General features: G+C 43.0%; 1 protein-coding gene across 1 annotated transcript in view; it reads left to right on the forward strand.

The window, feature by feature from the left end:
* The window catches only part of LOC138491840 (fetuin-B-like), an 89381-nt gene that overhangs the window by 17274 nt on the left and 47087 nt on the right, over window positions 1-25020 (forward strand). The window contains exons 3-5 of the mRNA XM_069618630.1: window positions 15463-15550; window positions 16239-16402; window positions 17548-17655. Coding sequence (XP_069474731.1) covers window positions 15463-15550; window positions 16239-16402; window positions 17548-17655 — 360 coding nt within the window. The remainder of the gene's footprint in view (window positions 1-15462; window positions 15551-16238; window positions 16403-17547; window positions 17656-25020) is intronic.

Consider the following 25020-nt stretch of genomic DNA (forward strand, 5'->3'; position numbering starts at 1 on the left):
TTACTGCGCTCTAAAGTTGGAATTAAGTTAAATTTATACCTCATGTACATTGTGCACATTTTGTGACCAGGACACTGTCTCAAGTATGGCAATAGTGGTGATTGTTTATGCCGAAATTTTGCCTACTCCTTGTGAGAGTTATATTGCCCGATTTTATCTGAATTCACTGCCCAATCGTATTGAATTAGTCTTGCCTTTACAACCTAAGGACGATTTATTAGATCTTCCCTTCCCATGGCTAATTGTGCAAGATTTTCATCGCACCTTTTCCCTTCATCTGCTACCGAAGCCGGGTTTCCCTTTTTTAGCATTTTTCCAAGATCTTCATAAAGGGAATTTGGCAAAGGGTCTAGGATTTTTGCATGAGACGCAAACTTACGCCATAGATGTTTGGTAGCTAATGATGTCAATCCCAATTCGTGCATAATAATCGAGTTTGGTAGTGACATAGGCAAATGTAAGACTTTCTTCCATATTTTTCCTTGGATTTTGTTTAATATAGAACCAATTTCCAAGTAACACAGATCTAGGCCGTATATGATGATTGCTTCCACTTTAAGCTTATAGAAATCTATCAATGGAATTAATGAGAAGTTACAGATTTTTGAGTAGATTCATTTAATTTGTGCGATCAATGGCATCGCTTTAATTGAAATTTCTTTATTCCATTCCAGTCAATTGAATCAGAGTTGTTCAAGTTATAACCCAAGTAAATCATGCCCAAAGCACGTGGTATCGGAAGACCCTTTATTTTCCATTGGTATCTTACAAGCTTTCTTTTGTTTGCGAATACCAATATGTGTGATTTATTCGGGTTTAACTGGAGGTTGCGCTTCTCACAGAATTCAACTAAGCATTCAAGTTTATTTTGCAGCCCAAACGGAGTAAGATCAAACATTATCAAGTCGTCTGTAAAAGCTAGCCAATCCAAGCAAAGATCCCCTACTTTAATCGCAAATGAGTTACACATAGACCAAATTGAAGCTATTTCAGATAGATACAGGTTGAACAGTGTGGCTGCAAGGTTACAGCCTTGCTTTGCACCTATAAAGGTAAGAATGGGTGGTGTTAGCGAACCTTCCTTATCGATCTTGATCCTGTAACTTGTGTTGGAATGCAACATAATGATCATAGCTATCAGGTGCAATGGAATATGAATGTCCTGCATCCTTTGCCACAACTGTTGTCTAATTACAGAATCAAATGCCCCGGATATGTCAACAAGCGCCATATACAGTGGCCCATGATCTTTCTTTCTAGATATCTTTAGTAAGTGTGCCAGCAGGGTTGCGTTCAACTGTGTACCCATGCCTTTGCGAAACCCAGTTTGAAACCGTGAAATAATTTTCTGTTTTAGGATGAAAACATTTAAGTCCTTCAATATTAGGGCAGCAAAGATCTTTGCCGAGATGTCGATTAAAGCTATGGGTCTAAAGTTGGAGGGGTCGTTCAAAGGACCCTTTTTGTGTAGTGGAATTATGATTGCGGATAGCCACGACTCCGGTACCCTCTTTGCTTTAAATACACATTCCAGCCTCCTTAGGATGATTTTTACCCATAATTTCGGGTCGTCCTTTAAGACGCACGGTGGAATACCATCCGGCCCAGCAGCTTTAGAAGGTTTTAACTTTGCAATTATAGAAATGATGTCATTCAATCCCCAGGGACATATAGAGGGAATATTTATTGCCAGATCCGGGGTTAGTAACTCACAAAATTTCTGTGGCATAGCATATTTGGATTCATAGATTTTACACCATACTTCTCCACTTACGGCAGAACAAAGATCTGGTTTTCCTTTCAATAATGGGTCCTTCAGTATTGCCCAAGTTTCCCTTGAGTTTTTGCCAATTAAGTTCTGGATCATTTTTTGATTGGTTTCGATAAATGAACCAATCTTCAGGTGTTTGACATCGTTTCTATAAGTTGCAAGGATTTTCTTTTTCTCAGTTGCATAACCCCCTATATTAATGGATAATTTCAACAGTTTACGAATTTCTCTGTTTTTTTGTTTTTTCCTTAATGCAATTTCTGCGTTAAAACTCTTCTTGTAGTCAAACCTTTTGGCTGTTGAGCTTTTCTCCACCAAAGTGTCAAGATGCCTGCCTATCATTCCAGCATTTTGCCTTTCCCAAATATTAAGATCAGAACTGGACAACGTTTCAACATTATCTTTTACCATGTCTCTATTAACCAGATAGTTTAGCTGCCTATATAATCTAGCATTCCACCTGATGGAAAGTGCCTTGCGATCAATCTCCAGCAATGACAGTACGGGCTTAGCTTCATATAATGGTAAACTACACTCAAATAGACACTCCAAAATGCATGATCACTTAGATGTGATTGAATAATTTTGCAGTTTGTGGTGAATTCAGCCAGTGAGTTCGAGGTTACTATGTAATCAATTGCTGTGCGTTTTCTACCACGAGCCCAAGTATATGCATTCTCTTTTTGTGCAAAGGGCACAACTTGCAATTCCCAACCGCTCAAAAACTCCCTCCATATTTGCCCCCTTTCAAAAGCCAATGTTTCATAATAAGATGCTATATCTAATTTCAACATTATTTTGTTGAGGTTTGAATTGAAATCGCCACCCATAATGATCTGTGCATTCGGAGCTTATGTTGCCACTTGTAAAAGAACATGGTTAACTTTTTCGATAATAGAGTCTAAGGTTGACGTTGCTGGGTTCCAATACAGTGCAACTATAATCAGCTGAGTGAACACCCTGACGTTAGATGTCACTTCCACCGCCAATATATCTGGAGATGAATAGATTTGGAGCAGTTTAGATTTATATAAATGTCTCACCAGAATCGCAAGGCCTCTAGATGGACGGCCTTGGTTACCTTTTATCGCATGAGAGCAAAAAGCTACATATCCTTCCAGATAAATATCTTGGGTCGCCATGGTTTCCTGCAAGATGATTATTGCTGGTGATTGTACATCCAATGTGTTCTGAAACCATTTCTCAAAATTATTAAAGCCACAGCAATTCCAAGAATTTATAACCACTGTATCATTTTATTGGTTTTCTTTGGCTGGCATATTGCTTATTGGATTTTTCATCAGTGGTTCAAGCCATGTCAGGCTTGTCACAATCTGGGCAACGGATTCCGATTGCAATCTGATTTTCTTCATGTAAGGTTGCAAGCTGGTTCTCATGATCTTCAATGTGGGTGTTGTTATTAGGAGCAGAAGGTTGATATTCCACAAACGGTATGGCATTTTCCAGGGAGTTAAACAGTGATAACTCATAACCAAGCAATTGAAAGTCCTGTATATGTTTCCATATTAGTGCGGCGATGATCGTGTTCTGATATTTGCATAACATTCGAACGTTTGAGACATACGGTAAACGAACCCAGTCTATATCGTTAGACACTAAGTTGCGCAGTGCAGGTATTTGATGAAAAACTTTCATCAATGATGATCGCGTTAAGTTTGGTTTGTCTACCTTTGTTGGATCCAACGTCCATCCCATTACCAATTTCATCTCAGGCCCTAAGGTGCTATAGAATGACCATTTATCCTCACTCTCTCCTTCACGAAAAGGGGTAGGCGATATGGACTGCCGATTTTGCTGTGTATCAGGGGCTCCCTTCATGTGTTGTAACTTAGTAAAATCAGGATCCTGAGTGCCTACAACTTCATTCGCAACTTGACTATTCATATTGTGAGTACTTCTATCAGGTAAAGAACTGGCAACATAACAGTCGGCACTTGTATCTGTAGTGTTATGTGGTTTTTGAACTAGGTCCGTTATTTTTTTGTCTATTTTTCCGAAGAAGCGTTGTAGCTGCGTTTGTATAAGGATAGGTGATGATAGCACATTGTCATTTTTTATGTTTGCGACATTAGATTTTGGTATCTCATCTGATGTATTTTTTTTTTCACTCCCCTCAATACTCGAAAAAACGAGTTTTTGTGACCCAGTATCAGCTATACCCAAGACAGCCTGACTTTCGATGTTTAGTTGCGTTAGATCAATGTTGTTATCTTCCTTAATAACACTTTTGTTATGCCTTTTTTGCTGTTTTTTTTTTAATTCTGTTCTACCAATGTCTCAGAGTTTTTATTTTTCATTTTTTGTTATTTTGATTCATCGTGAGCCCTGCTCGGGTTAATGGATTTTGGAAGTTTGCATTTTTTTGTTTTTTCAAAGCTTTAGTATGTAATTTTTTAGCTTTTCGGGACATAAAGAATGTACTATGAGTACCATTTCCTCCTTCAGTTGAATCGCTAATACATTCCTGACCACTCTGCTTGATCTCTGAGTTCAAATCAATCAGATCTGTAAGCACAGAGGGACTATCAGGGGTATGTGCAACTGGGGTTAATACTGGCGCCTCCCTTTTGCTAAGTACCTCTGCCATCCTCTCTGGAGGCATTAGGTTGGCAGCAAGGACAATCTTCTCTAAAGCCAATATTCTTTCATGCTGCAATTTCGCTATCTCCACATATGGTGGAAGCTGATTTGCTGGTGCATTTTTTACATCAGTTGTTGCGTTTGTTATAACCGAATCATTCAGCTCCACATACTCGGTTTGGGAAGCTGAAGATTTCATATTGTATGATTTCCCAGCTTTAAGCTCTGTTTCTATTGCTTCTAACTTTTGAGTATGAAAGCGTTTCTCACTCATATGTTGCTCAGCCCAAAATACATGACATTTTTCCTGGGCCACCAAAAAACCCTCTGTTTTAAACAGTCTTGAATTGATTTCTGATGTTGCTAAGCTCAGAGCACCAATCGCTCCATGCGTAAATTCGTGCCCCTTGTCCAGCAAATTCAGTATCCTGGTCAAGACAGGAAAATTCTGTAATTCTTGGGGATTTAAATCCACTAAAGTCTCTTCCAGTGGGAATAGCAGAAGTGATGAATTTGGTTGGCAAGATTTTCCTGAGTTATTTTTTAGCGGTATAGGATCGCAACCCAGTACTGGTGAATGTAAGTAATTTGTATCAGAGGGATTGAATTGAATCTCATGAGCGGGTGAGCTGGCAGAGTGTTTAAGATTCCGAGCCCCCCATCCTTCTTTGCTCTTTTGCATTTCTTTTAATTGATTTAAATTTTCTGCTATAGCTGCATGGAAATGAACTTGTTCCCTAAAGCCCCTTGACTCAGCAGCAGGTGTTGAGGGCCCATTCGAAAGGTGTGTTCTACTATGGAGTTCAGCTAGAACAACTGGCGCAACCAACGAAATATCAATAGCTGGCATGTTCTCATCATCATTTACCACTCCCAATATTGAGCTATCAGTAATGGGTACATTATGAATTAGTTTGAGTGGGTGGGTTATACTTCCATGCACCTCCCTGTGAATTTGGGCCACTGTATTTACCTCTTTTTCAGTTTCTGCAGTTGTAACTTGTACTGATTCTAGCGGAGGTAAGATTGGCACATTTGAATTTACTGATGACTTCATATAGGAGCTAGTACACGGTTTCTCATTTATACCTTTTCCCTTTTTCTTAGTTTGGTTAACTGTTTCGTAAATGGGCTCCTCTTCTGACATTATGCCCTCCAACAAAGTTGAGGGGGAACCATTCAGGCATCTCTTCCCATTACGCAATTTCTTAACCATCTTAATGCAAAAAGACACCACCTAGCTTCACCTGATCAAAACAGTGCTTACCACCTGATATAAAGCCACTTCACAGCGTGTGCAAAAACAGACACCCCAAAGAGCAGAATCGCACCCCGTGCCGCGCACCGCGAACAGCAAACAGTACTTGTCCGGTACTTGGTGCGCGGCGCGGCGCAGGTGCGCGAGGCTGCCAGTATTTGAGGTCGGAGAGCGCATGACTCGTCAGCAGGGGGCGTGGCCACCACAAAGGAAGGACCTTTACAGAGAGAGGTAAGGAAAAGAAAAAAAAAAGGACGATATTACCAATGAGCACCACAACACTGCGGGATGACAAAAGCACGTGAGCACAGATATTTACACACAAGCCTTGAAGGGGCAGTGTGTGCCTCGCACAAGTTGTAAAGAGCACAAGTTGTAAGGCGCACACTTGTGGAATACACAAGTTGTGAGGCACGAAGGGGGGAGAGCACGCTCTGTGTGACACAGGGTTATGCTAGTAGACAGTCACCTTAAAGTCAGGCACGCTGGTGCACCCGTGAAAGACTTCCTCCAGGGAGTTTTAGAGCACTGTAACAAGTCCGTGGAGTTCAATCCACACAGTCCAATCCAATTGAGACAGAGCAACGAGGCAGCGGCAGCAAACAGTACTTGTCCCGTACTTGGTGCGCGAGGCTGCCAGTATTTGAGGTCGCAGAGCGCGTGACTCGTCAGCGGGGGGCGTGGCCACCACAAAGGAAGGACCTTAAAGTCAGGCACGCTGGTGCACCCGTGAAAGACTTCCTCCAGGGAGTTTTAGAGCGCTGTAACAAGTCTGTGGAGTTCAATCCACACAGTCCAATCCAATTGAGACAGAGCAACGAGGCAGCGGCAGCAAACAGTACTTGTCCGGTACTTGGTGCGCCAATCACTTCTGATAGCTCTTTTCAAATGTCCTTGTTAAATATCTTCATCTATTACCTTGACCTATTCTTCTTTTGAAAAACTTGAATTGATGTGTGCTATTACACACTCTGTGGTTTGTTCCCCCATGCATTCATCATTTTGTGCATCTACTTCATCACAATCCCAAGGTTACCTTGAAAGACAGTCTGCCACGACATTGGATTTGCCTGGTGTGTACTTCACTATAACATTATATTGCATAATGTCTCAAATCCACCTCTTGATGCGTGGTGATGTTAGTTGTGTGCTCTTAGAACTTAACACATGAATCAATGGTTTATGATCAGTTCTCAATTCAATCGGTGCTCCCCAAATTAAACCTTTAAAATGCTCTAAAATCCACCTCACCCCCAACGCCTCTCTCTCGATGGTGGAATAATTTTTCTCTGCCCCTCTCAGCATCCTGGAGGCAAAATCGATAGGTAACCATGCCATCTTGTATCTGCTCAAGGACTCCGCCTAGCCCTATGCTGCTGGCAACTACAGAGATGATACTTCTGGCACCATAGTCGAACATCTTAAGTGTTGGAGCTGTGTTGATTAGTTCTTTCAAATTCTCTTTTGCATTCTTCTGACCACACAAATTGTATGCCTTTGCCCATCAACTCTCTCATATGTCTTGATCTGTCAGAAAAATGGTGCACACATTTTGAATAATACTCTGCCAACCTTAGAAAACTGCGAAGTTGGTCTTTATTCATAGGTTCTGGAATACCTAGAATTGTATCAAGCAGAGTTTGTTTTGGTTTTATTCCTTCTGCATTTATAGAATGACCTAAATAAGTCACTTAACTTCTTTTTATTTTACACTTTTCTATTATGAATGTGAGACCTCTTTCTTGGATGACCTGTAAGACTCCTAGCAATTTTGCGTTATGATCTTCCTCAGTCAATGCTGATATCAAAATATCATCCTGAAAATAGTGAACTCCTTGGAGACCATCAAACAACTGGTGCATTAACCTTTGAAATACGGCTCCCGCCGATGCCAATCCAAAAGGCATCCTCATATACCTGAAAGCTCCTAATGAGGTAACGAAGATGTGAGATGTTTCGACTCTTCATCTAGTACCACCTGATGATAGGCCGATGATAAAAATAATGTTGTAAAATACTTTGCTGGCTTCATCGTTGTCAACATCTCATTTATATTTGGTAAGGGATGTCTGCCCACCCAAATATTTGCATTTAAGTGTCTTAGATCTACACACATCCTTATTGATCCATCTGGTTTGCGTACAATGACAATTGGCGAAAGCCATTCTGAACTTTCTATAGGTCTATAATGTCCTGTTCGCACAGCCTTACTTATTCCTTCTGTAGAGCTTCCCTTGTGCCAATTGGAGTGTTTCTCACCGTATGAACTACCGGCTTGCCGTTTCTTTTCAATATGTTTCTATGCTTATCTCCCTTTAATGTACCAATGGTTTAATTGAACACTTTTGGAAAAAAGTTTGCTAGGTTTTCACCAGTTCCACAAATTTCTTCGGTGTTACCTAAAATTGGTACAGTCTCTCCTGGATGTATTTTGATTTGTAAGGAAGCTTGCTCCCACCATCCTTCAATTGAGAATCCATTGTCGGCCACTTAAAGTTTACAATATGTCTTCCTTTCTTTAAAACATAAGTTTACCCATGTGTATCCAATTATATTGATAGGTGTCTTTCCATACCCAGTTGCTCTCACTCTTGTATCTCTTAGGTCTGCCCTTTTTCCTCTTAGTTCTTTCTCAAATGTTTCTATGTCCACCATGGTGTATGGTGACCCTTTGTCAACCATTACTCTCAATGACACACCATTTACCAACATAGACACCCATGATCCCACACCTCCTTCAGATGGTGTCAATGTCAGGATTTGTACATGTTCTTCCATCTCATTGACGATGGACATTAGGTTGCTTGGACCAGAAATTCCTTCTACTGCTTTTATACTCGACATATTCTTTGTAAATTGATTCCCATTGCTTTGCATTCTATTCATGGAGAACGTTCCTGTTGCTCTCCCTCTTCCTCTGATGTTTCGACACACTTTTCCAAAATGGCCTATATAGCCACATTTGTAACATTCTGCTGAAAATGCTCGGCATTCTTTTTCATTGTTGTTGTGCCTATACCTGCCGCATTTGTAGCACTTGTTTTGTGCTCTACTGGTTGACTCTCTATCTCTTCTTATGTTGTTGTTATAGTTGTCTTTCAACATTCTCCTAACCGCTGCAATCAAATTTTCTTCCTCTCTATCTGGGGTTCCTTCATGAATATCTTGGACGCATCTTACTTCAGCACTTTGTATTTTGTCTTGCATTTCCTTCATGCATTTATCTCCTAATTCCATTGATCTGACTATTTCCATGGCTTGTTCTAGGGTTGGGTCTTTCGCTTGCCATAAGCATTGTTGTATCCGAGAGTCTGCAACCTGCAATACTAATTGATCTCTTAAATACTCCTTCGCTACTCCGGTAAATATACATGTTGATATCAATCCTCTTAGGGCAGCCAGATATGCATCAACAGTCTCTCCCTTATTTTGTCTTCTTGAGAAAAAATGGTATCTCTCCAGTACTACATTAGTTGTATTTCCAAAATGTTTGGTCAATTTATTCACAGCCAATTCATACTTTGTATTGTTTCCGGAGCCAGTAGCCACCTCTTCAGATCCTTCTTCAGTATTGACTTTATCAGGTAAAGTCCTGAAAATTCGTAGGGCTTCAGCCCCCACACAGTTCAGCAATGTGGCTTCCTTGAGATCATCATTAAATTTGGCTCCTTCTACTGCCCTCGGGTATACTTGAAAGTTGTCTAGCCACTGTTCCCAACTGCATATTGGATTCCCTGGCTGTGCAAGAAATTTCATTGGTGAAGCAATATTTAGCATTTTGATTTTTATATTAAGCAGTGCTGTTTCTAATTATGATGGTAGTTGTCTTATGTTTGCTTTCTTTTGATTTCTTTCTTTTAATAACTACCTTATTGATCAACATCAAATTATTGGCCACATAAGTTTCTTATGTATATTGTGACTAATATTGGCTTTATATTTGTACTGTGCTGTTTTTTAAATTATTTTTTTTAGTTCATAGTTATCTGTATTTCTTTCTTTGTACTGCTACTTCCTTGCAATATCAATTAATCATCTTCATTTGTTGTCTTGCACCGTTCTTTTTCGTATATTGGCAATCACATGTATTGCTTGTGTTGCCTTGGTAACTTCCCATTCACAAAATGGCTGCTGCACGTTATTTTATGTTTTCTGTAGGTCCTTTCCTCTAATCTAATACGATCGGTATGCTCACGCTTCACTTGAAAGATGCAGCTATGGCACCGTTACTCGTACGTATTCTTTTCATCATTTATGTAACCTTATTGGTATACAACTCACTGCGCTTTCTCGTGGGCTCATCAGTGCTCCAACTCACCACACTCTTTACTGTAGGAAAGTCGATCGCAGTAATCTGTTGGTCCGTACGCCCGTCTCTGTTTGCCTTTCTCCTGCCGGGGACCTCTATCCTGCAACGGACGATCTTCGTTGTCAATTGTCATAAAATGGAAATCTTTGACTCGAGGCATATGTTTCCAAACACTGGTGTATTTATTTAAGTATTATAAGTATGAGGCCCCCGGGTGGTTGCCGACCTCTCTCCCAGCTTTCTCGTCATCATATGATTCTGGAATCCCATGATTCCAGAATCATTTAACATCATGAGTACATTGTAATATGCAGTATCTATACTATAACATTGACCCCTCCCTTGCTAATGGAAAGACAATGTCACGCTGCTCCAGAGCTGACAAGCCATATGTAGATGACCCCAATTATCAGGTGATCTGGGAGGGTGTAAGCAGTAAGGAAAGCGGGAGGTAGGAGGGGGTGTAGGCCCCTTTGTTACGTGGCCTCAACTGGTTGGTGGTGAATGGGGAGGAGGAGCACCCTGCTCAGCCTATCTCTGCTAGTGGACTAGTATGGCTAGCCAGGTGTGTCGTGTGTGGAGAGTGTTAGATTACAGAGCTGCTGACAATTGGAAGTAGATTCTCCTCAGTTTTCTGATCCTTCTAAAGTTTTCTCTTGTTCGTAATCCAAGAGCAGATGATAGGCTTGGATTGGGTGTCGCTTCTCCTCTCTCTCATTTGCACCATCACCTCCAGAGCAAGGTACTTGGAGTGTTTAAGTCTGTTGGCTAACCCAGTACATTCCACCATCCAGTTAACACTACCCTCATCCTAAACACACTGAGTGAGTCTGAGAGGCTCGAAGGAACCTGCAACCCTCTAGTTTACTGATACTCAATTGGTGTATTGGTTTGTGTTCCCTAGAAACACCAAAAGCAGTGATTTTAAAATGGCCAAACACTATCAAAGATTTACTTAACACATGGACATTTATTTAATTATTTAAAATGTTCTAAAGCGCCACTCACCCGGAGGTCTCAGGGCGCACTGAAAGATGTAGACTTGTAGTCGTTCTTTACTTTGTTTGTAACCGGTTGGCCCACAAATTATTATTCTGAAAAAAAAAAACTCATGAGGTACTGACCAGTGTGGGTTGGGCGACAAGGCTGAGGCTGTATCAGAAGAGGTGGAATCTGTATATGAAGGCTCAGCCACAGACTTGATAGTCTCGGAGGATAGCTCAGGGGCAATGTGCTCGCCTTGAAAGCAAGACGGTGCGAAGCAACACAGGTTCGATCCCCAGGTCTGCGCTTAGAAACCTCTGGGTATGAAGCGCGTTATAAATGACCTATCATATCATAGATAGTTCTCCACAAATGCTTGCCCAAGCAGAAGCCACCCGGAGCACATTTTCTTGATCAATCAGGAGGCAGGAAAGTACTGCATGCTCTTATTGGATACGATCAGCCAGTCGGCTTGAGCTACAAAATTGCTCTCTAATTTGGCAGATGCCACCCAATCAGAGATGAGAGCAAGCTTACACCAGGAAAGGAGCGGATGCTGTATTGTATATCCATCCTCAGAATGAGGAGACAATCCATCCCGATACTTACTGGCCTGCATATTATATTGGGTAAAGAGGGTCGGGCTGTCCTCCAGAACCTCCCTTTTTGTCTTTTCACCACTTAGGAGCTAATGTCCAATTGGCGCGTAGTAAGGGCAATGCGTAAAAGTCAAGCATAAACATTATGCACCTTGATTTTAATCCACAGAATATTTTCATTCATTTGTATGGTGGATAGTAGCCACAGAACGTAAGTTACGTTTCTGCTTACCCCTTCCCAGGGGGGGACTGGCAAGGGGGGGCATATGGGCAATTGCCTCCCCAGGCTGGCTGGGCTGCTTCCCCAAGGGCCAGACCTCCAAAATGTAACAAAGAATTAAAAAAGACAAAATATTTCAGAATCTCGCCTGTCACAAAGGAATCGAGTGCTGCAAAGCCTGATCAGATTCTGTATACATGGGGCGAGGCATTCGTCTTGATTTCAGCAACGTTGTCTATGTGCCTGGATGGACCCCACACATGGGTCTCCACAGTGAGTGAGAGGGAGAGGGGTCTAGGCTGCACGGACACGTTCATACCACCTAGTGGCAATGTATGCATTTATATAACAGATTATGTGACCATGGATGGTAATGTTGGCACCCCTGCTCCCCACAGCAGCAGCATATTAAGGCCTCATCACGAGTGTGGCCTGAGCCCCTAAATGCTGTGGTAATGGTATTGGTGCCTCATTTAAGGGCTGGCCAAATCACGATTAGGGCAGAAAATTACATTTTTACCTCCCGTTGTTGGCACTTTTAGCAATACTGCAGTTACTGCCAGCGGTAATAGCGCCCCCAACTCCATTCAGTGCTATGGACCCAATGGCAAATGGTGCTTTACCGCCCCCCTGCTACTTGGGTTCTGGCGCAAATTGCGCTGGACCGAGTAGCAGTAACGCGATTTGCCTTTGGTGGTATCCCGGCAGTATTACCGCTGGGATACTGCCCAACTCGTGATCAGGCCATGAGACTCCTACTTGCTAAGGAAGTAAGGGTTCATATTGTATAAGAGTTTGTTCTCAGTTTGATTCTGTTCTGGCAAATATCTTGATCATCAGTGTGTTCATACAAAAAGAGTGTAATCGCACCCTGAATATCACCCTTGGATGCTACTTATATACTTGTGAACCTATATAGCAGTTATAGAAATGGCTGTTGGACTGTTTGTGGTACTATATTTTGGACACAGTTGACAAACACACATCGAAAGATCTAATATTGAGCTATTCATTATTAGAAGGCTACAAAGTAAGGGGGGCATATAAAATGGGTGTTTTTTCAATACAGATGAAGAAAGTTACCAGCCCCACCAGTGGGATATCTGAAAATCTGCCCTTCTCAATGTTTGCCACCAACAGAGGTGGTATTTCTGGAATACATCCAGTGCTATTTCAGAAATACCACTTCCAGTGGAGGTAATGTAAAAAGGGCCTTTTAGCATTTTCTTCAGCCACTTTCAGCATCAATGTGGAAACATTGATTATGTACACTTGTGGTTCATATCAGTGCTGTTGATTTTTTTTTGTCTGCAGAAAGGGGTCATGTATGGCCCTTTCTTTTATGAATTATATGGGTAAGGTGTTAAGAGGAGGCAATCAGAGATGCCCACCTTTTTACCCCTCAACATGGCCCTTTGTAAAAAAAAGAAAACCAACTCTATTGAAGGGGAGGGAGCACCTGTGCTTCATTTATGTACAGTAAAAAGAAAAATGTAAAACATTTGGGGCCAGTTTGAAATGTTTACCTCACCTGGAATGGATGTAAAAATAGGTGGATTATCTGCAAAAGGTCCATCAAAAATGCCACAGCCGGTATGTCCATGGACTACCACTGATGATATGTCATTAAACCCTGAATTGTATGGATGGTAAAATCAATTGTATTAGCCAAATACCAGCAATTTTACTGTTGCCGCCAACCATGAATGACTCCCTAAGTCTGTGATCGTTTTTCATTGTCTTGTCCATAACACTCTTTTCTTACGTGACCAACAAAACACATGCATGTACATCAACAATATATTCAGAAATATAGATACAAAATCACATGATCACAGATTCATCCTTCCACCTATACTTTACACTGTCACAAATGCACCGGAACACATTATCCTAGTCACAGAAACTGAAACACACAGTCCACCCTATTTGAAAACACACATACATATAATAGTCTGCTCTTGCTCTCTCTCTCCATCACCAGGTACAAAGTGTATTCTCCTTGCAGTTCTCTCTGATTCCGTGAGTTGAAATATGCAGCTGACTTTCCAAGAAAATGCAACTTGGAAGCACAAAAAAAAGCCACGTCCCCTCGCCATCTTTCACTTTGTATTATCCAAATGCAGGCCCCATGGCCACAATTACCAGCAAGCTCCCCGCTTCAGGATCTGGCCTATAATTATAATTGTTCTTTTATCATGTGCTTAAAACTAGAGATTGGTTTGTAGGCGCGGGATCGTGATTGAAACCAGTGTTGCGCTTCGTTATCTTGCTTCAAAGAAAAACGCGTTCCCCTGAGCTATCCCCGTCAGAGGGAAATCATAATCCTATTTTTGATTGCAGAGTCTCCTTGTGTTGTGTGTTGGTATTAATTAGAAGTTTGGACACTTCGAAATGTTGTGTATGCATATGTGCTTTATGATGTTTTAGACAATTGTGATTTTTAGTACTTGATGAATTTCTGTATCATATAATAACATTTATTTTTTGTAACTGTTGGATGTCCTCGCACTACTTAATGACAGATCGCCTTTTGCATTTATACTCTAAGAAACCACAACATAACTGAATAATATGATGCATAAAAGAAAAGTCAATAATGTCTACTGGTTATACTTGAGAATGTGTTTGGCGGTGGCTGGTATTGAGTTTAATTGTTCTGGAGGTTGGGGCCGCTGCACTGGGGGTTTGGACCATGACACTATGGGCCAGAAAATTAAACTTGCCCCCAGGCTAAATGTTGCCAGTCCTCCCCTGACCCTTCTTCAATGCTATCCAAATACCCCAGCATTTGCCTCAGCCTGTATTTTTGTGCTGGTGCAAATGCTGCAGTTTCCTATGGAATCCACCTGCTCTTTACATCCGCAAAAGACAGGGGGATTCCATAAAAATCCATTGTAAACGTTGCCCGCCATACGTAAATGGCATCTGGCCTTTACTCATTTTGCACGGCAGAGTGGAAAAGGGTGGTGTACAAGTAAGCATGCCACCATTTTACACTCTCCTTTTGCACTCTGGTGTGGAAAAGATAAAAATTACTGGGGGGGGACCTGTGTATGTATGTATGCAGAACTAAAAAATGAGCTACTTAGTGTTGTGCAACACCATTCCAAATCCGATCGTCTAAATTTTCTCTGATTACCAATCGTCAGCACTGCCTTTTAAAAACAAAAAACCCAGTAAAATACTGGCACATTAAAATATCAGTAAAATAGTTAAGGGCCTCATCACGAGTTGGGCGGTAGCCCTTAAATGCGGCTGTAACGCTTTTACCACCGCATTTAAGGGTCCGCCCAAACATGAGTATGGTGTCTTTACCCCCAGCTCTTAGCTGGAGGTAAGCATACCGGACAAATTGCCATTTTCGGGTGCAATTAGCTCAGCGCTATTAGTGCCCGCCAATTGCGCAGAGAATTCCCCATTGGGTCCAACGGACCCAATGGGGAATGGGGAATTACGTTTACCGGCCAACCCATGATCCTGCGGTAATACCACTGGACGGGTGGCCAGTAACGCAAATACGGTTGGGCGGTATCCCAGTCGGGATACCTCCCAACTCGTGATGAGGCCCTTAATATAGTAATTGTGGACTACCCACACATGTCTTGTTAGGTCAGTAACATAGAACAGTGGGATGTATGATCACAATTAGTGAGGAAGAATTTTACATGGGGGAAAACATCTTGTTTCTGAGTATAATATGCTGCTTTCTTCCTGCAGGTGTTTGGACGGTGCAAAGCCATCCTTTATCTGAGTTTGCCTTGGAGGAGAGTCAAACTTTACAACTACAACTGCACCCTCAGCGCAGGTATGGTAACACTATAAAGTAGCTCTATGGGGTCATTCTGAGTTTGGCAGTGCAATAATAAAGTGCATTAACAGAATTACCACCACTTTTACTATTCTGCCAAATTCCACCTTTGGCGGTAAAGAGGAGGAAAAACCTCCGCCACTTGGCCGGAGGTATTTCTTCCAGTTTACCTCCAAAAATGGTGCAATTACAGCCAGCAGAATTACCACTGGCAGTAATTCCGCCAAACCTGAATGGATTCCGATCGGGCTCCAAAATGAGGAATAGTACCCCCTCAGAATATGGAGGATTTACCTCTAGTTTGTAGGGGGTATGCCAGCGGTAACGGTAATTCCATTTCCGTTTGTCACCAGTAAATCGACCGAATTCGGAAGTACCCTGCATAGCCTTGCTTTTAGTTATACAACCTGAATACTCGAATAGCACTTCAAGTGGCAAAGTTTGGTGGTAAAGGGAATACAGGTGTTACAGCAAAAAGCATCATACAATCATATGGCAATAACTGGAAAATATTAGGTTTATGATACAAGATTGATACAGTCCAAAGTGGTTGCCTCTCTAGATCTTTCAGTATCTCAGTATTTGTATCGATTCCATAAAGTATTTCAGGGCTAATCAAACTACTCATCGTAACATTGTGTCTGCACCGTGTAGAGGTTTGTAATCAATGTTCTTTCTTCCGCAGTCCCTCCGGATATGATTATACACAACTGCCCCGACTGTCCAACAATAGATACAGACACGGCTGCCTATGAAGACAAAGTAGAAGCACTGATAGACAAATACAACAAGGAAAGCAACAACACCAACTACTTCCTGCTTGATAAAATTGAAAGGGCATCCATGCAGGTGACTACAAAACCCATCAAGCCACAACTAAAGAACTGCTTGTGCTCTTCACCGGGGATAGTGATCCATCCTCCCCCCATATGTTATCTATGCACGGGTATAGGTTGCAAAGCATATAATGTTTTACCTGTGTGAAAGGTGGCCGTATTTTTGAGTGGTAAATACAGCTTAAGCACAGACAGTGTTCTGGTGCTGCAATCTGTCCCAAATATCCAGACCTTCAACCTCAATTGAACATCAAACAGTTCCGGGAGACTAGGGGATGTCTGTGTTGACCATAGGCCACCGAAAAGAGGGATTGACGCATCATTAAGAGTATGGCGGAATTGCCAGTGATGCTTCCGCCATACTCGGTTAGTATTACCATCATAATATCACCGCCATAGTACCACCTCAGAACTTAAGGTGGATCCTTCAGATTCCAAGCCAGTATTATTTCTCATTATGGAGTCGCATATAACTCCACGCAGGTATTGGGGAATTCCTGCTAGTGGGAATATTGTCAGTGGCAATTATTCTATTTTATATCCAGCCAGAATCTGGCAGGACTGTAAACATGGTGGCACCACTATGGGCCTCATTACGAGTTTGGAGGCAGCCAATAAGGGCATGGCTGCCTCCGAACTCGGGTCCGGGTCTGTGGTCCCTGAATGGGGAAATAGCAGGCCATTCCGACCTTGGAGGTCCGGTATTTCCCCATTCAGGGAACCCGGACCATCCATGCTAACAACGGCCCGTTAATGACGGGCCTGTTGTTAGCATGCTGGCCCCCTTGCGGGACCCGCTAAGGACGTCTGGTAAAACCAGACGTCCAGAGCGGGTCCCGCAAGGGGACCTCGTAATAGGGCAGTATGGGTTTAACGGCACCGGCAGCTCTACCAGCGCCGTTAAACCGATACCGCCAGGGTCGTAATGAGGCCTATGTTTTCTCTGCACCGCCAAACTCTTAATAGGGCCCTATGTGTGAAACTAAAAACAAGCCACAGCTGTCTGTGTGACTGTGGTTATTATTGTGATTTTTTTAAACCTAGTAATACACTAGTAATATATTAATCTGTCCAAGTAAGGAATGTGCATTTTTAAATATACAACAGGTGTTTACAACTATTTGTACATTTTCCTAAATTTCATTTTTTCTCTTTCAGTGGGTGTTTGGACCATCGTATTTTGTGGAATTCACTATAAGGGAGTCCAATTGCTCCAAATTAGCTGAAAATATCTCTGAGTGTGAGTTCTTGGAGGACGATAAAGCGGTAAGTCCTGAGATGAAGCTACTACTCTGTGTAAACTATAGGAGGCCTTGACAGCATAACGTCACTACTCATTTTCATAGTGCATACAGCATTCTGCTATATTTTGCCATTTTAAGAGTAAAGGGAGAGTGTTTTTGTATGTATATTCCTTTTTTTTAGATTACTCTTGCACTTCTGAGCAGGTAATCAACAGATCCCATGAGCTATTTGAAATACTATCCATGAATGTAGTTCTGTTACATAACATAACTTAAGTCCTAAAGGAAATAAATCTGCATATTTGCTTAAGTAATCATCAACAAATCAGACACATAGTAGACTTCCTCTTTTCCTTACCAGAGCACCTTTGTCTGGATTTACAATCACACAACTTGCTCTAGCGATTGCTCCAACTACATCCCAATGAAGAACCAACCCGGCAAAACAAATCCATTTGAACATAGGGTCCACTCTCTTCTATGTCTGTTATCTGTAAACTATAGACATAGCAGAAGGTAGTCATTTTACTATGTTTAAAGTGCGAGTTGGAGTTGGACATGGGGCTACTTCTGCAGGCATTCCTCACACTCTCCTGAAGACAGTAGCAGTGCCAGCTTTGGGTGACACGGCGGCCAATAGGGTGCCAGCGGGAGGCTGGGGTGCACTGGGCACCAGTGGGAGCCAGGGGGGCTGTTGCCCCTCCTCCTCCCCCGTGGCTCCGCCACTGCCTCAAGATCTAGTTTTCCACTTTGAGGACCCTCAAACCAGCACTCTGCGTTCATGGTGTGAGGTTCTGGACTCTGCATGGCAGGTTCGGCACGCCATCTGGCAGACATTGAACACTCAGTAGCAAGGTGCAAACTCTTCATTTAGTATTCTGCTGTCCAACATCGAAGACGGTGCCTGAATAGGAGTTATCATTTGGAAATGTACCTCTTTGCATGCTCCAAGGAGTAGGTTACTAAATCGCACATCAGCGTCATGCAGCCATATCTTGATCCCTAACTCCTATTCAAGGAGCCCTGACCTATGGAAACATTGCTTTACAATCTCTCACACTCCTTTTGGGACATGATGCACTGCGACTCTTTATGCTGGAAGGTATTTCAAATTGAAAAAAAGTACCTGCCCTCGCACGCATGCTTTCACATATTTATTTAAAAAATCATGCACTACTGTTGTCCACCACCCTCCATTCCATCTTCTTAAACAAAACTCTGAACCAACCCAAGATTCAAGCGATTCAGATTTGCCCACCAAAAATTGAAAGAGACCTAAAAGTGTATCAATAATAAAGACCGAAGGATCTGAAGCCACGAGCCAGTGTGAAAGAAAGTTCTTCATTGTGTTATACAGCACCTTTGTTTTAGTGTTCCCTATTTGGTGGCACTTTAGCACCACCTATAAGGCAAAAGTATTCAACTGGACTACAAATATGAGCCAGGTCGGATGTGAGGGTGAGCACAGAGCCTGTGTTTTGTTGTGGCTTTTTACTCCCCCATTGACCATCCACTGCAATATTTTTTTCTGACTTTCATTATGCAACTATGACTCTCTTTGACTGCTACTATTCTTCATAAACATTCACAGCTTCCTGCCCCATCCTCCACCATGCATCACCTTCAGGATCCAGATCCTCAAAACAAACATATGCCATGAACTACAACAAACTCCTATTTTATAATCACCTTGCTGCTCTTCCCTCTGCACTGGACTCCTGGTTCACAAACCGAATCTCCTCTCATCTCAATCACCCCTGCAAACGTTCATCTACCCTTCAAGATTTGCTCACACCTCCCAAGCCAATATCCGTTGCCTCCTCCCTCTCTGCTAATGACTTTGCTCACTGCTTTTCCTAAAAATATCTCGAACATTCTTGAAACTCTCACAGCCATCTTCTCTCACCCATAGCACAATTCTGTCTGCCCTCTGTGTCTACCCCTATCCTTTCTGCTCTTGACTACTTTTCCCCTACTTGTCCTACGGAATGGACACTCTTCCTTTAGAGCGCCAACACAACTTGCGCTGCTTTTGACCCATTTGCTACTCAAACAGTGAAACACATAGCCCCAATCACTTGCTCTAATCTCTCTGAGCTCTTTCAACTCTCTCTCTCTCTCTCTCTGAGACTTTTCCCTACCTCCTTTAAATCTAGTACTGTGCTACCCCTTTTGAAGAAAGCATTTGCTGACCAAACCACATTGACAAAGTATCATATAGTTTCCCCCCTACCTAATAAGTCAAAGGCCCTTGAGGAAGTTGTCTTCAACCAGACGACTACATATCTAGAGGCATACCTTGAGAAAAATGGCCTTTGAGATCCCCTTCAGTCTGGCTTCCATAGTAAACACTCCACCAAAAAAGCAGTTATGCATGTTTCCAACTTTCTCTCTGATGTTCGCCACTCCAAACTCTTCTACACTCATCCTATTGGACCTCTCTGCCATTTTCGACCCTGTTTAGCTCCCTGCGGTCCTTATGGCTCTTCAGAACCATGACATTTGCAAGTCTGTCCTAGCCTGGATTGCCTCCTACCTGGACGGTTGCTCCTTTAACATCTCCTAGAACTCTCAAACCTCTGACCCCACCACTCTGTTAGTGTCCTCTAAGGATCAATCCTGGCTCTTCTTCCTCTATACCTCTGCATTAAGCAGCCTCAGCTCATTCTTTGTTTTCATTATTACCCTTTTGCTGACAAAACTCAAATGTTTTTTTCCTTTCCACCCTTCACCCAAGCCATTTCAAACAAGATTACTAACTGTCTCCCTGCAATCTCACTGTAAGGCTGTGTGATGGCACCTCTGCTTTTTAATGTTTACATTGACCGGCTTGAAGAATACCTCTTAAGGAAGATAGTTGACGTTCTATCCTTTTTAGGCCGCAAACCCCCTTTCAGGGATATGCAGATAATGTGGTTTTAATAGGAAGAACATCCATAGCGCCTCAAACTCTTGCAAATTCATACGTGGAGTTTACGAACCTGAGATATATGAAGGTAAATCAACAAAATCAGGAATAGAAGGGTCAACCTCAACATGTCCTGCGCTTAGAGGCTGGTCTCGGTATTAAGCGCATTGTAAAAGATTAATTAGTTAGTGTGGGTGAAACGAATATGAACAGGCTGCATGTTTGTGACTACTTTGGGATGGGATTCTATGATCGAAACGGATCTATGTGAAAATATCGAATCCATTACTGCAAAGCCGAAAATGGTGATCTCTTTTTTTTCTTTGAAACCATTTCTCCACATATATTTGCTTGCAATTTGGGGGGGTCATATTTTTTAGCAACCGGTGACTGTAACAGTTCAACACTATCACCACCTCTGCTGCATCTATGAACCTTATCAGCTCTGAGAAAATATGTCAGTTTCTTACTCACCATAGTACAATAACTCTAATCTCCTCCCTTGTCCTCAGCAAACTCAACTTATGCTCGTGCTTCCTCATTGGCCTTCTTCTCTTCTTCTTCCTCCGTCAAGGAAAAGTCCTCAACTCCACTACCTGCACTCTCTACAACCTACCCAGATCCTTCCGCCATGTCTACCCTCTCACATGGATAACGGCTCCCTTTTCAAGTTCCTTCTCCTAGTCTTCAAAGCTATCAAATGTCTTGCTTCTCAGCACCTGGCTGACTATTTTCTATGCACCATCTCTTTCCTCCTCCCCTCGTTTGCACTCAACATCACTCCCCAATACCACGCAGTCCTTACTCTTGTTTTCTCTCTTCCTCCCTACTTGTTCCAAACCATGCGTAATAATGTAATTTTAAATGTTTGTATGTTACTCCCCTTTAATTTGCTGAGCTTGCCCCCAAGGTTAATTTTACCTTTGTAAGCCCCCTTTTTTGTTTAGTCCCTGGTCTATACCACACTTTGTTCACATCCTCATTAACTGTCTCACCACTTGTTCTCATCTTCGTGCTAATTTACAGTCACCCTTCAGGAGAATACTTCAGCTATCTAAACATCTGCTTGAAATATACGTTCTTGTTCTTCAAATAATTACAAACACAAATAAATCAGTGTCCATTCCTGTCATGATCTCTGCTTCCAAAAGGTCAGGGTTTTCCCAACTCCCTTGGAAGCAGATCCATAACCCAGGTTCCGAGTGCCAACCAGTCCCAATTGGGACCTTTTGGACCCAGTCCTGGCGCCAGTGGCACCAGGCTCATAAATATGCCCAGTCCCAGCGCTGGAAGCGCCGGGCTCATAATGCTTGGGTGGACTTACCTTCAGCAGACCATGCTGCTTACTTGCCTGCCAGTTGAGCCTCTGGTCCTCTTCTGTTTGGAACTACTTTTCCTGTTGGGTGGGGCTGGAGCCACTCCCTAGATTCAGAACACTGGAACTCTTCTGGAAGGCAGGAACTCTTTTCTTACCAGGAACTCTTTTCTTACTTAGGCGTGGCTGTGGAAGGAGACACCTAAGCACTACAGGAGGCTATTTAAACCACACCCGGTGGATGAATCTTGCTTTGCGTTATTCTGCAACCTCTGCAGCAGAACGCTCATCGTGTCTTCTGCATCCGGTCCTGGGCCTAAGGAAAAAGGCTTACCATCCTGAATCCAGTCTTCAGCAACACCTATAAAGACAAGAAAGAACAGGTTAGCTTTCCGGCATCTGAAAGGCAAAGGCTTACCATCCTGAATCCAGTCTTCAGCAACACCTATAAAGACAAGAAAGAACAGGTTAGCATTCCGGCATCTGAAAGGCAAAGGCTTACCTACTCTTTGTGCGCTCCGGAGGTCTTCACACTGCATTCCGGCATCTGAAAGACAAAAGTTTACCAACTCTTCGCACGCTCCGGAGGCCTTCGGCGCTGCATCCCGCATCTGAAAGACAAAACAAGGTGCGTTTAAAGACATTGGGGAACTTTAATACTCACGTGCCATTACTCCTTTCCACATCTAATCCAGTGGGTATTCCGGCACCCTGCAGCCGCTCCGAACTCGTACCTGCAAAATAAAAAGACAGTTAGAGCGCATAGTGAAGCAGGCAACAAGCGCTTACTTACGTGCTTCCAGGCGCTTCTATTCATCACACGGGTTCCATCTTCAACTCACTTCAGCCCGTCATCCGCCATCGCCGGAACCCTGCAAAACAAGAGACATCATTACTAAAGACTTTAAAGACATTTGAATGACTCGAAACTTACCGTTCGTGCAGTAAACGACGGACAGCAGTCCTCTGAAGTCAAGAGGCCTGCGCTACCTATCCAGTGAAGAAACTGGTTACAGCACCCTGCCCCGAGGCAGATGGAGAGCTCGGCATTCACTTACCTAAGGTGAGAGCGTTAACCTTTGGGGGTCTACAGGAGAGGAGAAGAGGAAAGAGATAGGGACACCCCAATAACCCCAGTTCATTAACCCCATATTTTCTATCTGCAGACATCTTACTCTACACGTCAGGCATACAGTGCACAGAGGTCCAGCCCAAAGAGCCAACCGGGTGCTACACATCACCTTTGAAGATACGGTAGTCGCCCAGTCAAGACCGGCGCCTCTGCGAGAATCAGGTGAGCGTTACAGAACGCAAAGCCTACCGCAAAACTCTCGCCCAGGCGCTATGGAAACCTCGGATACTGACCCCCTAGCCCGGTTACTTGGGGAACTAAGGGCAGAAGTGCATGCAGCTCGTCAGGAAACGAATGCTCTAAGAAGGGAACTAATTATTTCCAAGGAGAGAACAGACAATCTTGCTAGACAAGTGCTACAGTCACAAGCCGGACAGACCCCGTTACCCGCATCAGGGGCAAATCTTCCTTCAACATCCTCTATGAATCCCGTGCAGATCAACCTACCTGGGAATGTACCTCTGGCTCCGCCCGAACGATTTTCTGGTGACCCAAAGAGGTTTGCAGTATTTATCAATCAGTGCCGGTTGCACTTCTTATGCCGGCCAGCAGCCTTTCCAACTGATCAAGCAAAAGTAGCTTTTGTACTTTCGTACCTTAGTGGCAATGCGGCAGACTGGTCGATCCCTCTAGTTAATCAAGATGATCCGGTTCTCCATGATTTTCAAGCCTTTCAGCTTAGTATGGAAAAACTGTTCGCAAGACATTCACAGGGGCAGGCCTTGGACAATGAGTTTCTTTCGTTGCGACAGGGTAATCAAGACCTTTTGGCTTATATTGCATCTTTCAATAGACTAATAGTGGAAACTCAATGGCCTGAGGACAAAAGGATTACGCTGTTTTATAGAGGTCTACGTGGAGAGCTCAAAGACGTTTTAGCCCAAGTAGTGAATCCCCCACAAGACTGTTCGGATTATATAGACTTGGTCGTTCAAATAGATCACAGGCTGCAGAACAGGAAGGCCGATCGTTCCAAGTTTGATGCTCGAGTATTTTCCAAACCGCCAACTCCTTCCAAAGGAGTAGACTCCGGGGAACCCATGCAAATAGGGGGTCTGAAAGGTCCTCTAACACAAAGGGAGCGGGAAAGGAGGAAACAGTTGCAATTATGCCTATATTGCGGAAACTCAGGGCACTTTCTTCGAGACTGTCCGGTGAAACCTGCCAAGAAGGCAGTAGGAGCTGCAGTTACCAAAGTTACAAACTCTGAGCAGGGAAACGACCTCGCCCGACAAGAATAGAGGTCCTCTTGCCGAGCGTGAAAACCAGTTCCGTGACCTCGCATTTCGTGATACCTATGGTCCTCATTAGCCCTGATAATCCGGATCGATTACATGCAATTGAAGCTTACGTCGACAGCGGTGCCATCGGCAATTATGTGGATCATGAAATGGTTTTGAGGATGAATCTAACTCTTTGTCCCAAGGCTGTAAAGGACGTCATTACTACGGTGGATGGTACGGAGATAGCCTCCGGGCCAGTAACGCATACCACTCAAGAGGTGACGCTAGTAAGTCAAGATGGACACCATGAGAAGATCGTGTTCGATGTGATCAAGGCCCCTCAGTTTCAGATTATTCTAGGAATACCTTGGTTAGAGAAACACAATCCTCTGATCGATTGGCGAGCAAGAACGGTCCAGTTTCCAGAATGTGTCTCTACTTGTCACCCTCCACCTGGTGTTGCACTGGCCGCAATTTCTTCAGAGACTCCCCAGTTACCTCCCGAATACCTAGAATACCAAGATGTTTTCCGGAAGGATCAGGCTAACTCTCTACCTCCTCATAGGTCTTATGACTGCCAGATAGACCTGATACCTGGATCTACTCCTCCTTGTAGTAGAATTTATGCCCTCACCGAGCCTGAGAACCTTCACCTTCGACAATACCTGGATCAATACCTGGCAAATGGGTTTATTCGTCCTTCCAAGTCCCCTGCTTCTTCAGCTTTGTTCTTCGTTCCAAAAAAGGAAGGAGACCTTAGAACTTGTATCGATTATCGCTCCCTGAACCAGATCACCGTTAAGAATAGA

The sequence above is a fragment of the Ambystoma mexicanum genome, chromosome 10 (assembly GCF_040938575.1).
Source record: "Ambystoma mexicanum isolate Mex_15411 chromosome 10, UKY_AmexF1_1, whole genome shotgun sequence".
Lineage (NCBI taxonomy): Eukaryota > Metazoa > Chordata > Amphibia > Caudata > Ambystomatidae > Ambystoma > Ambystoma mexicanum.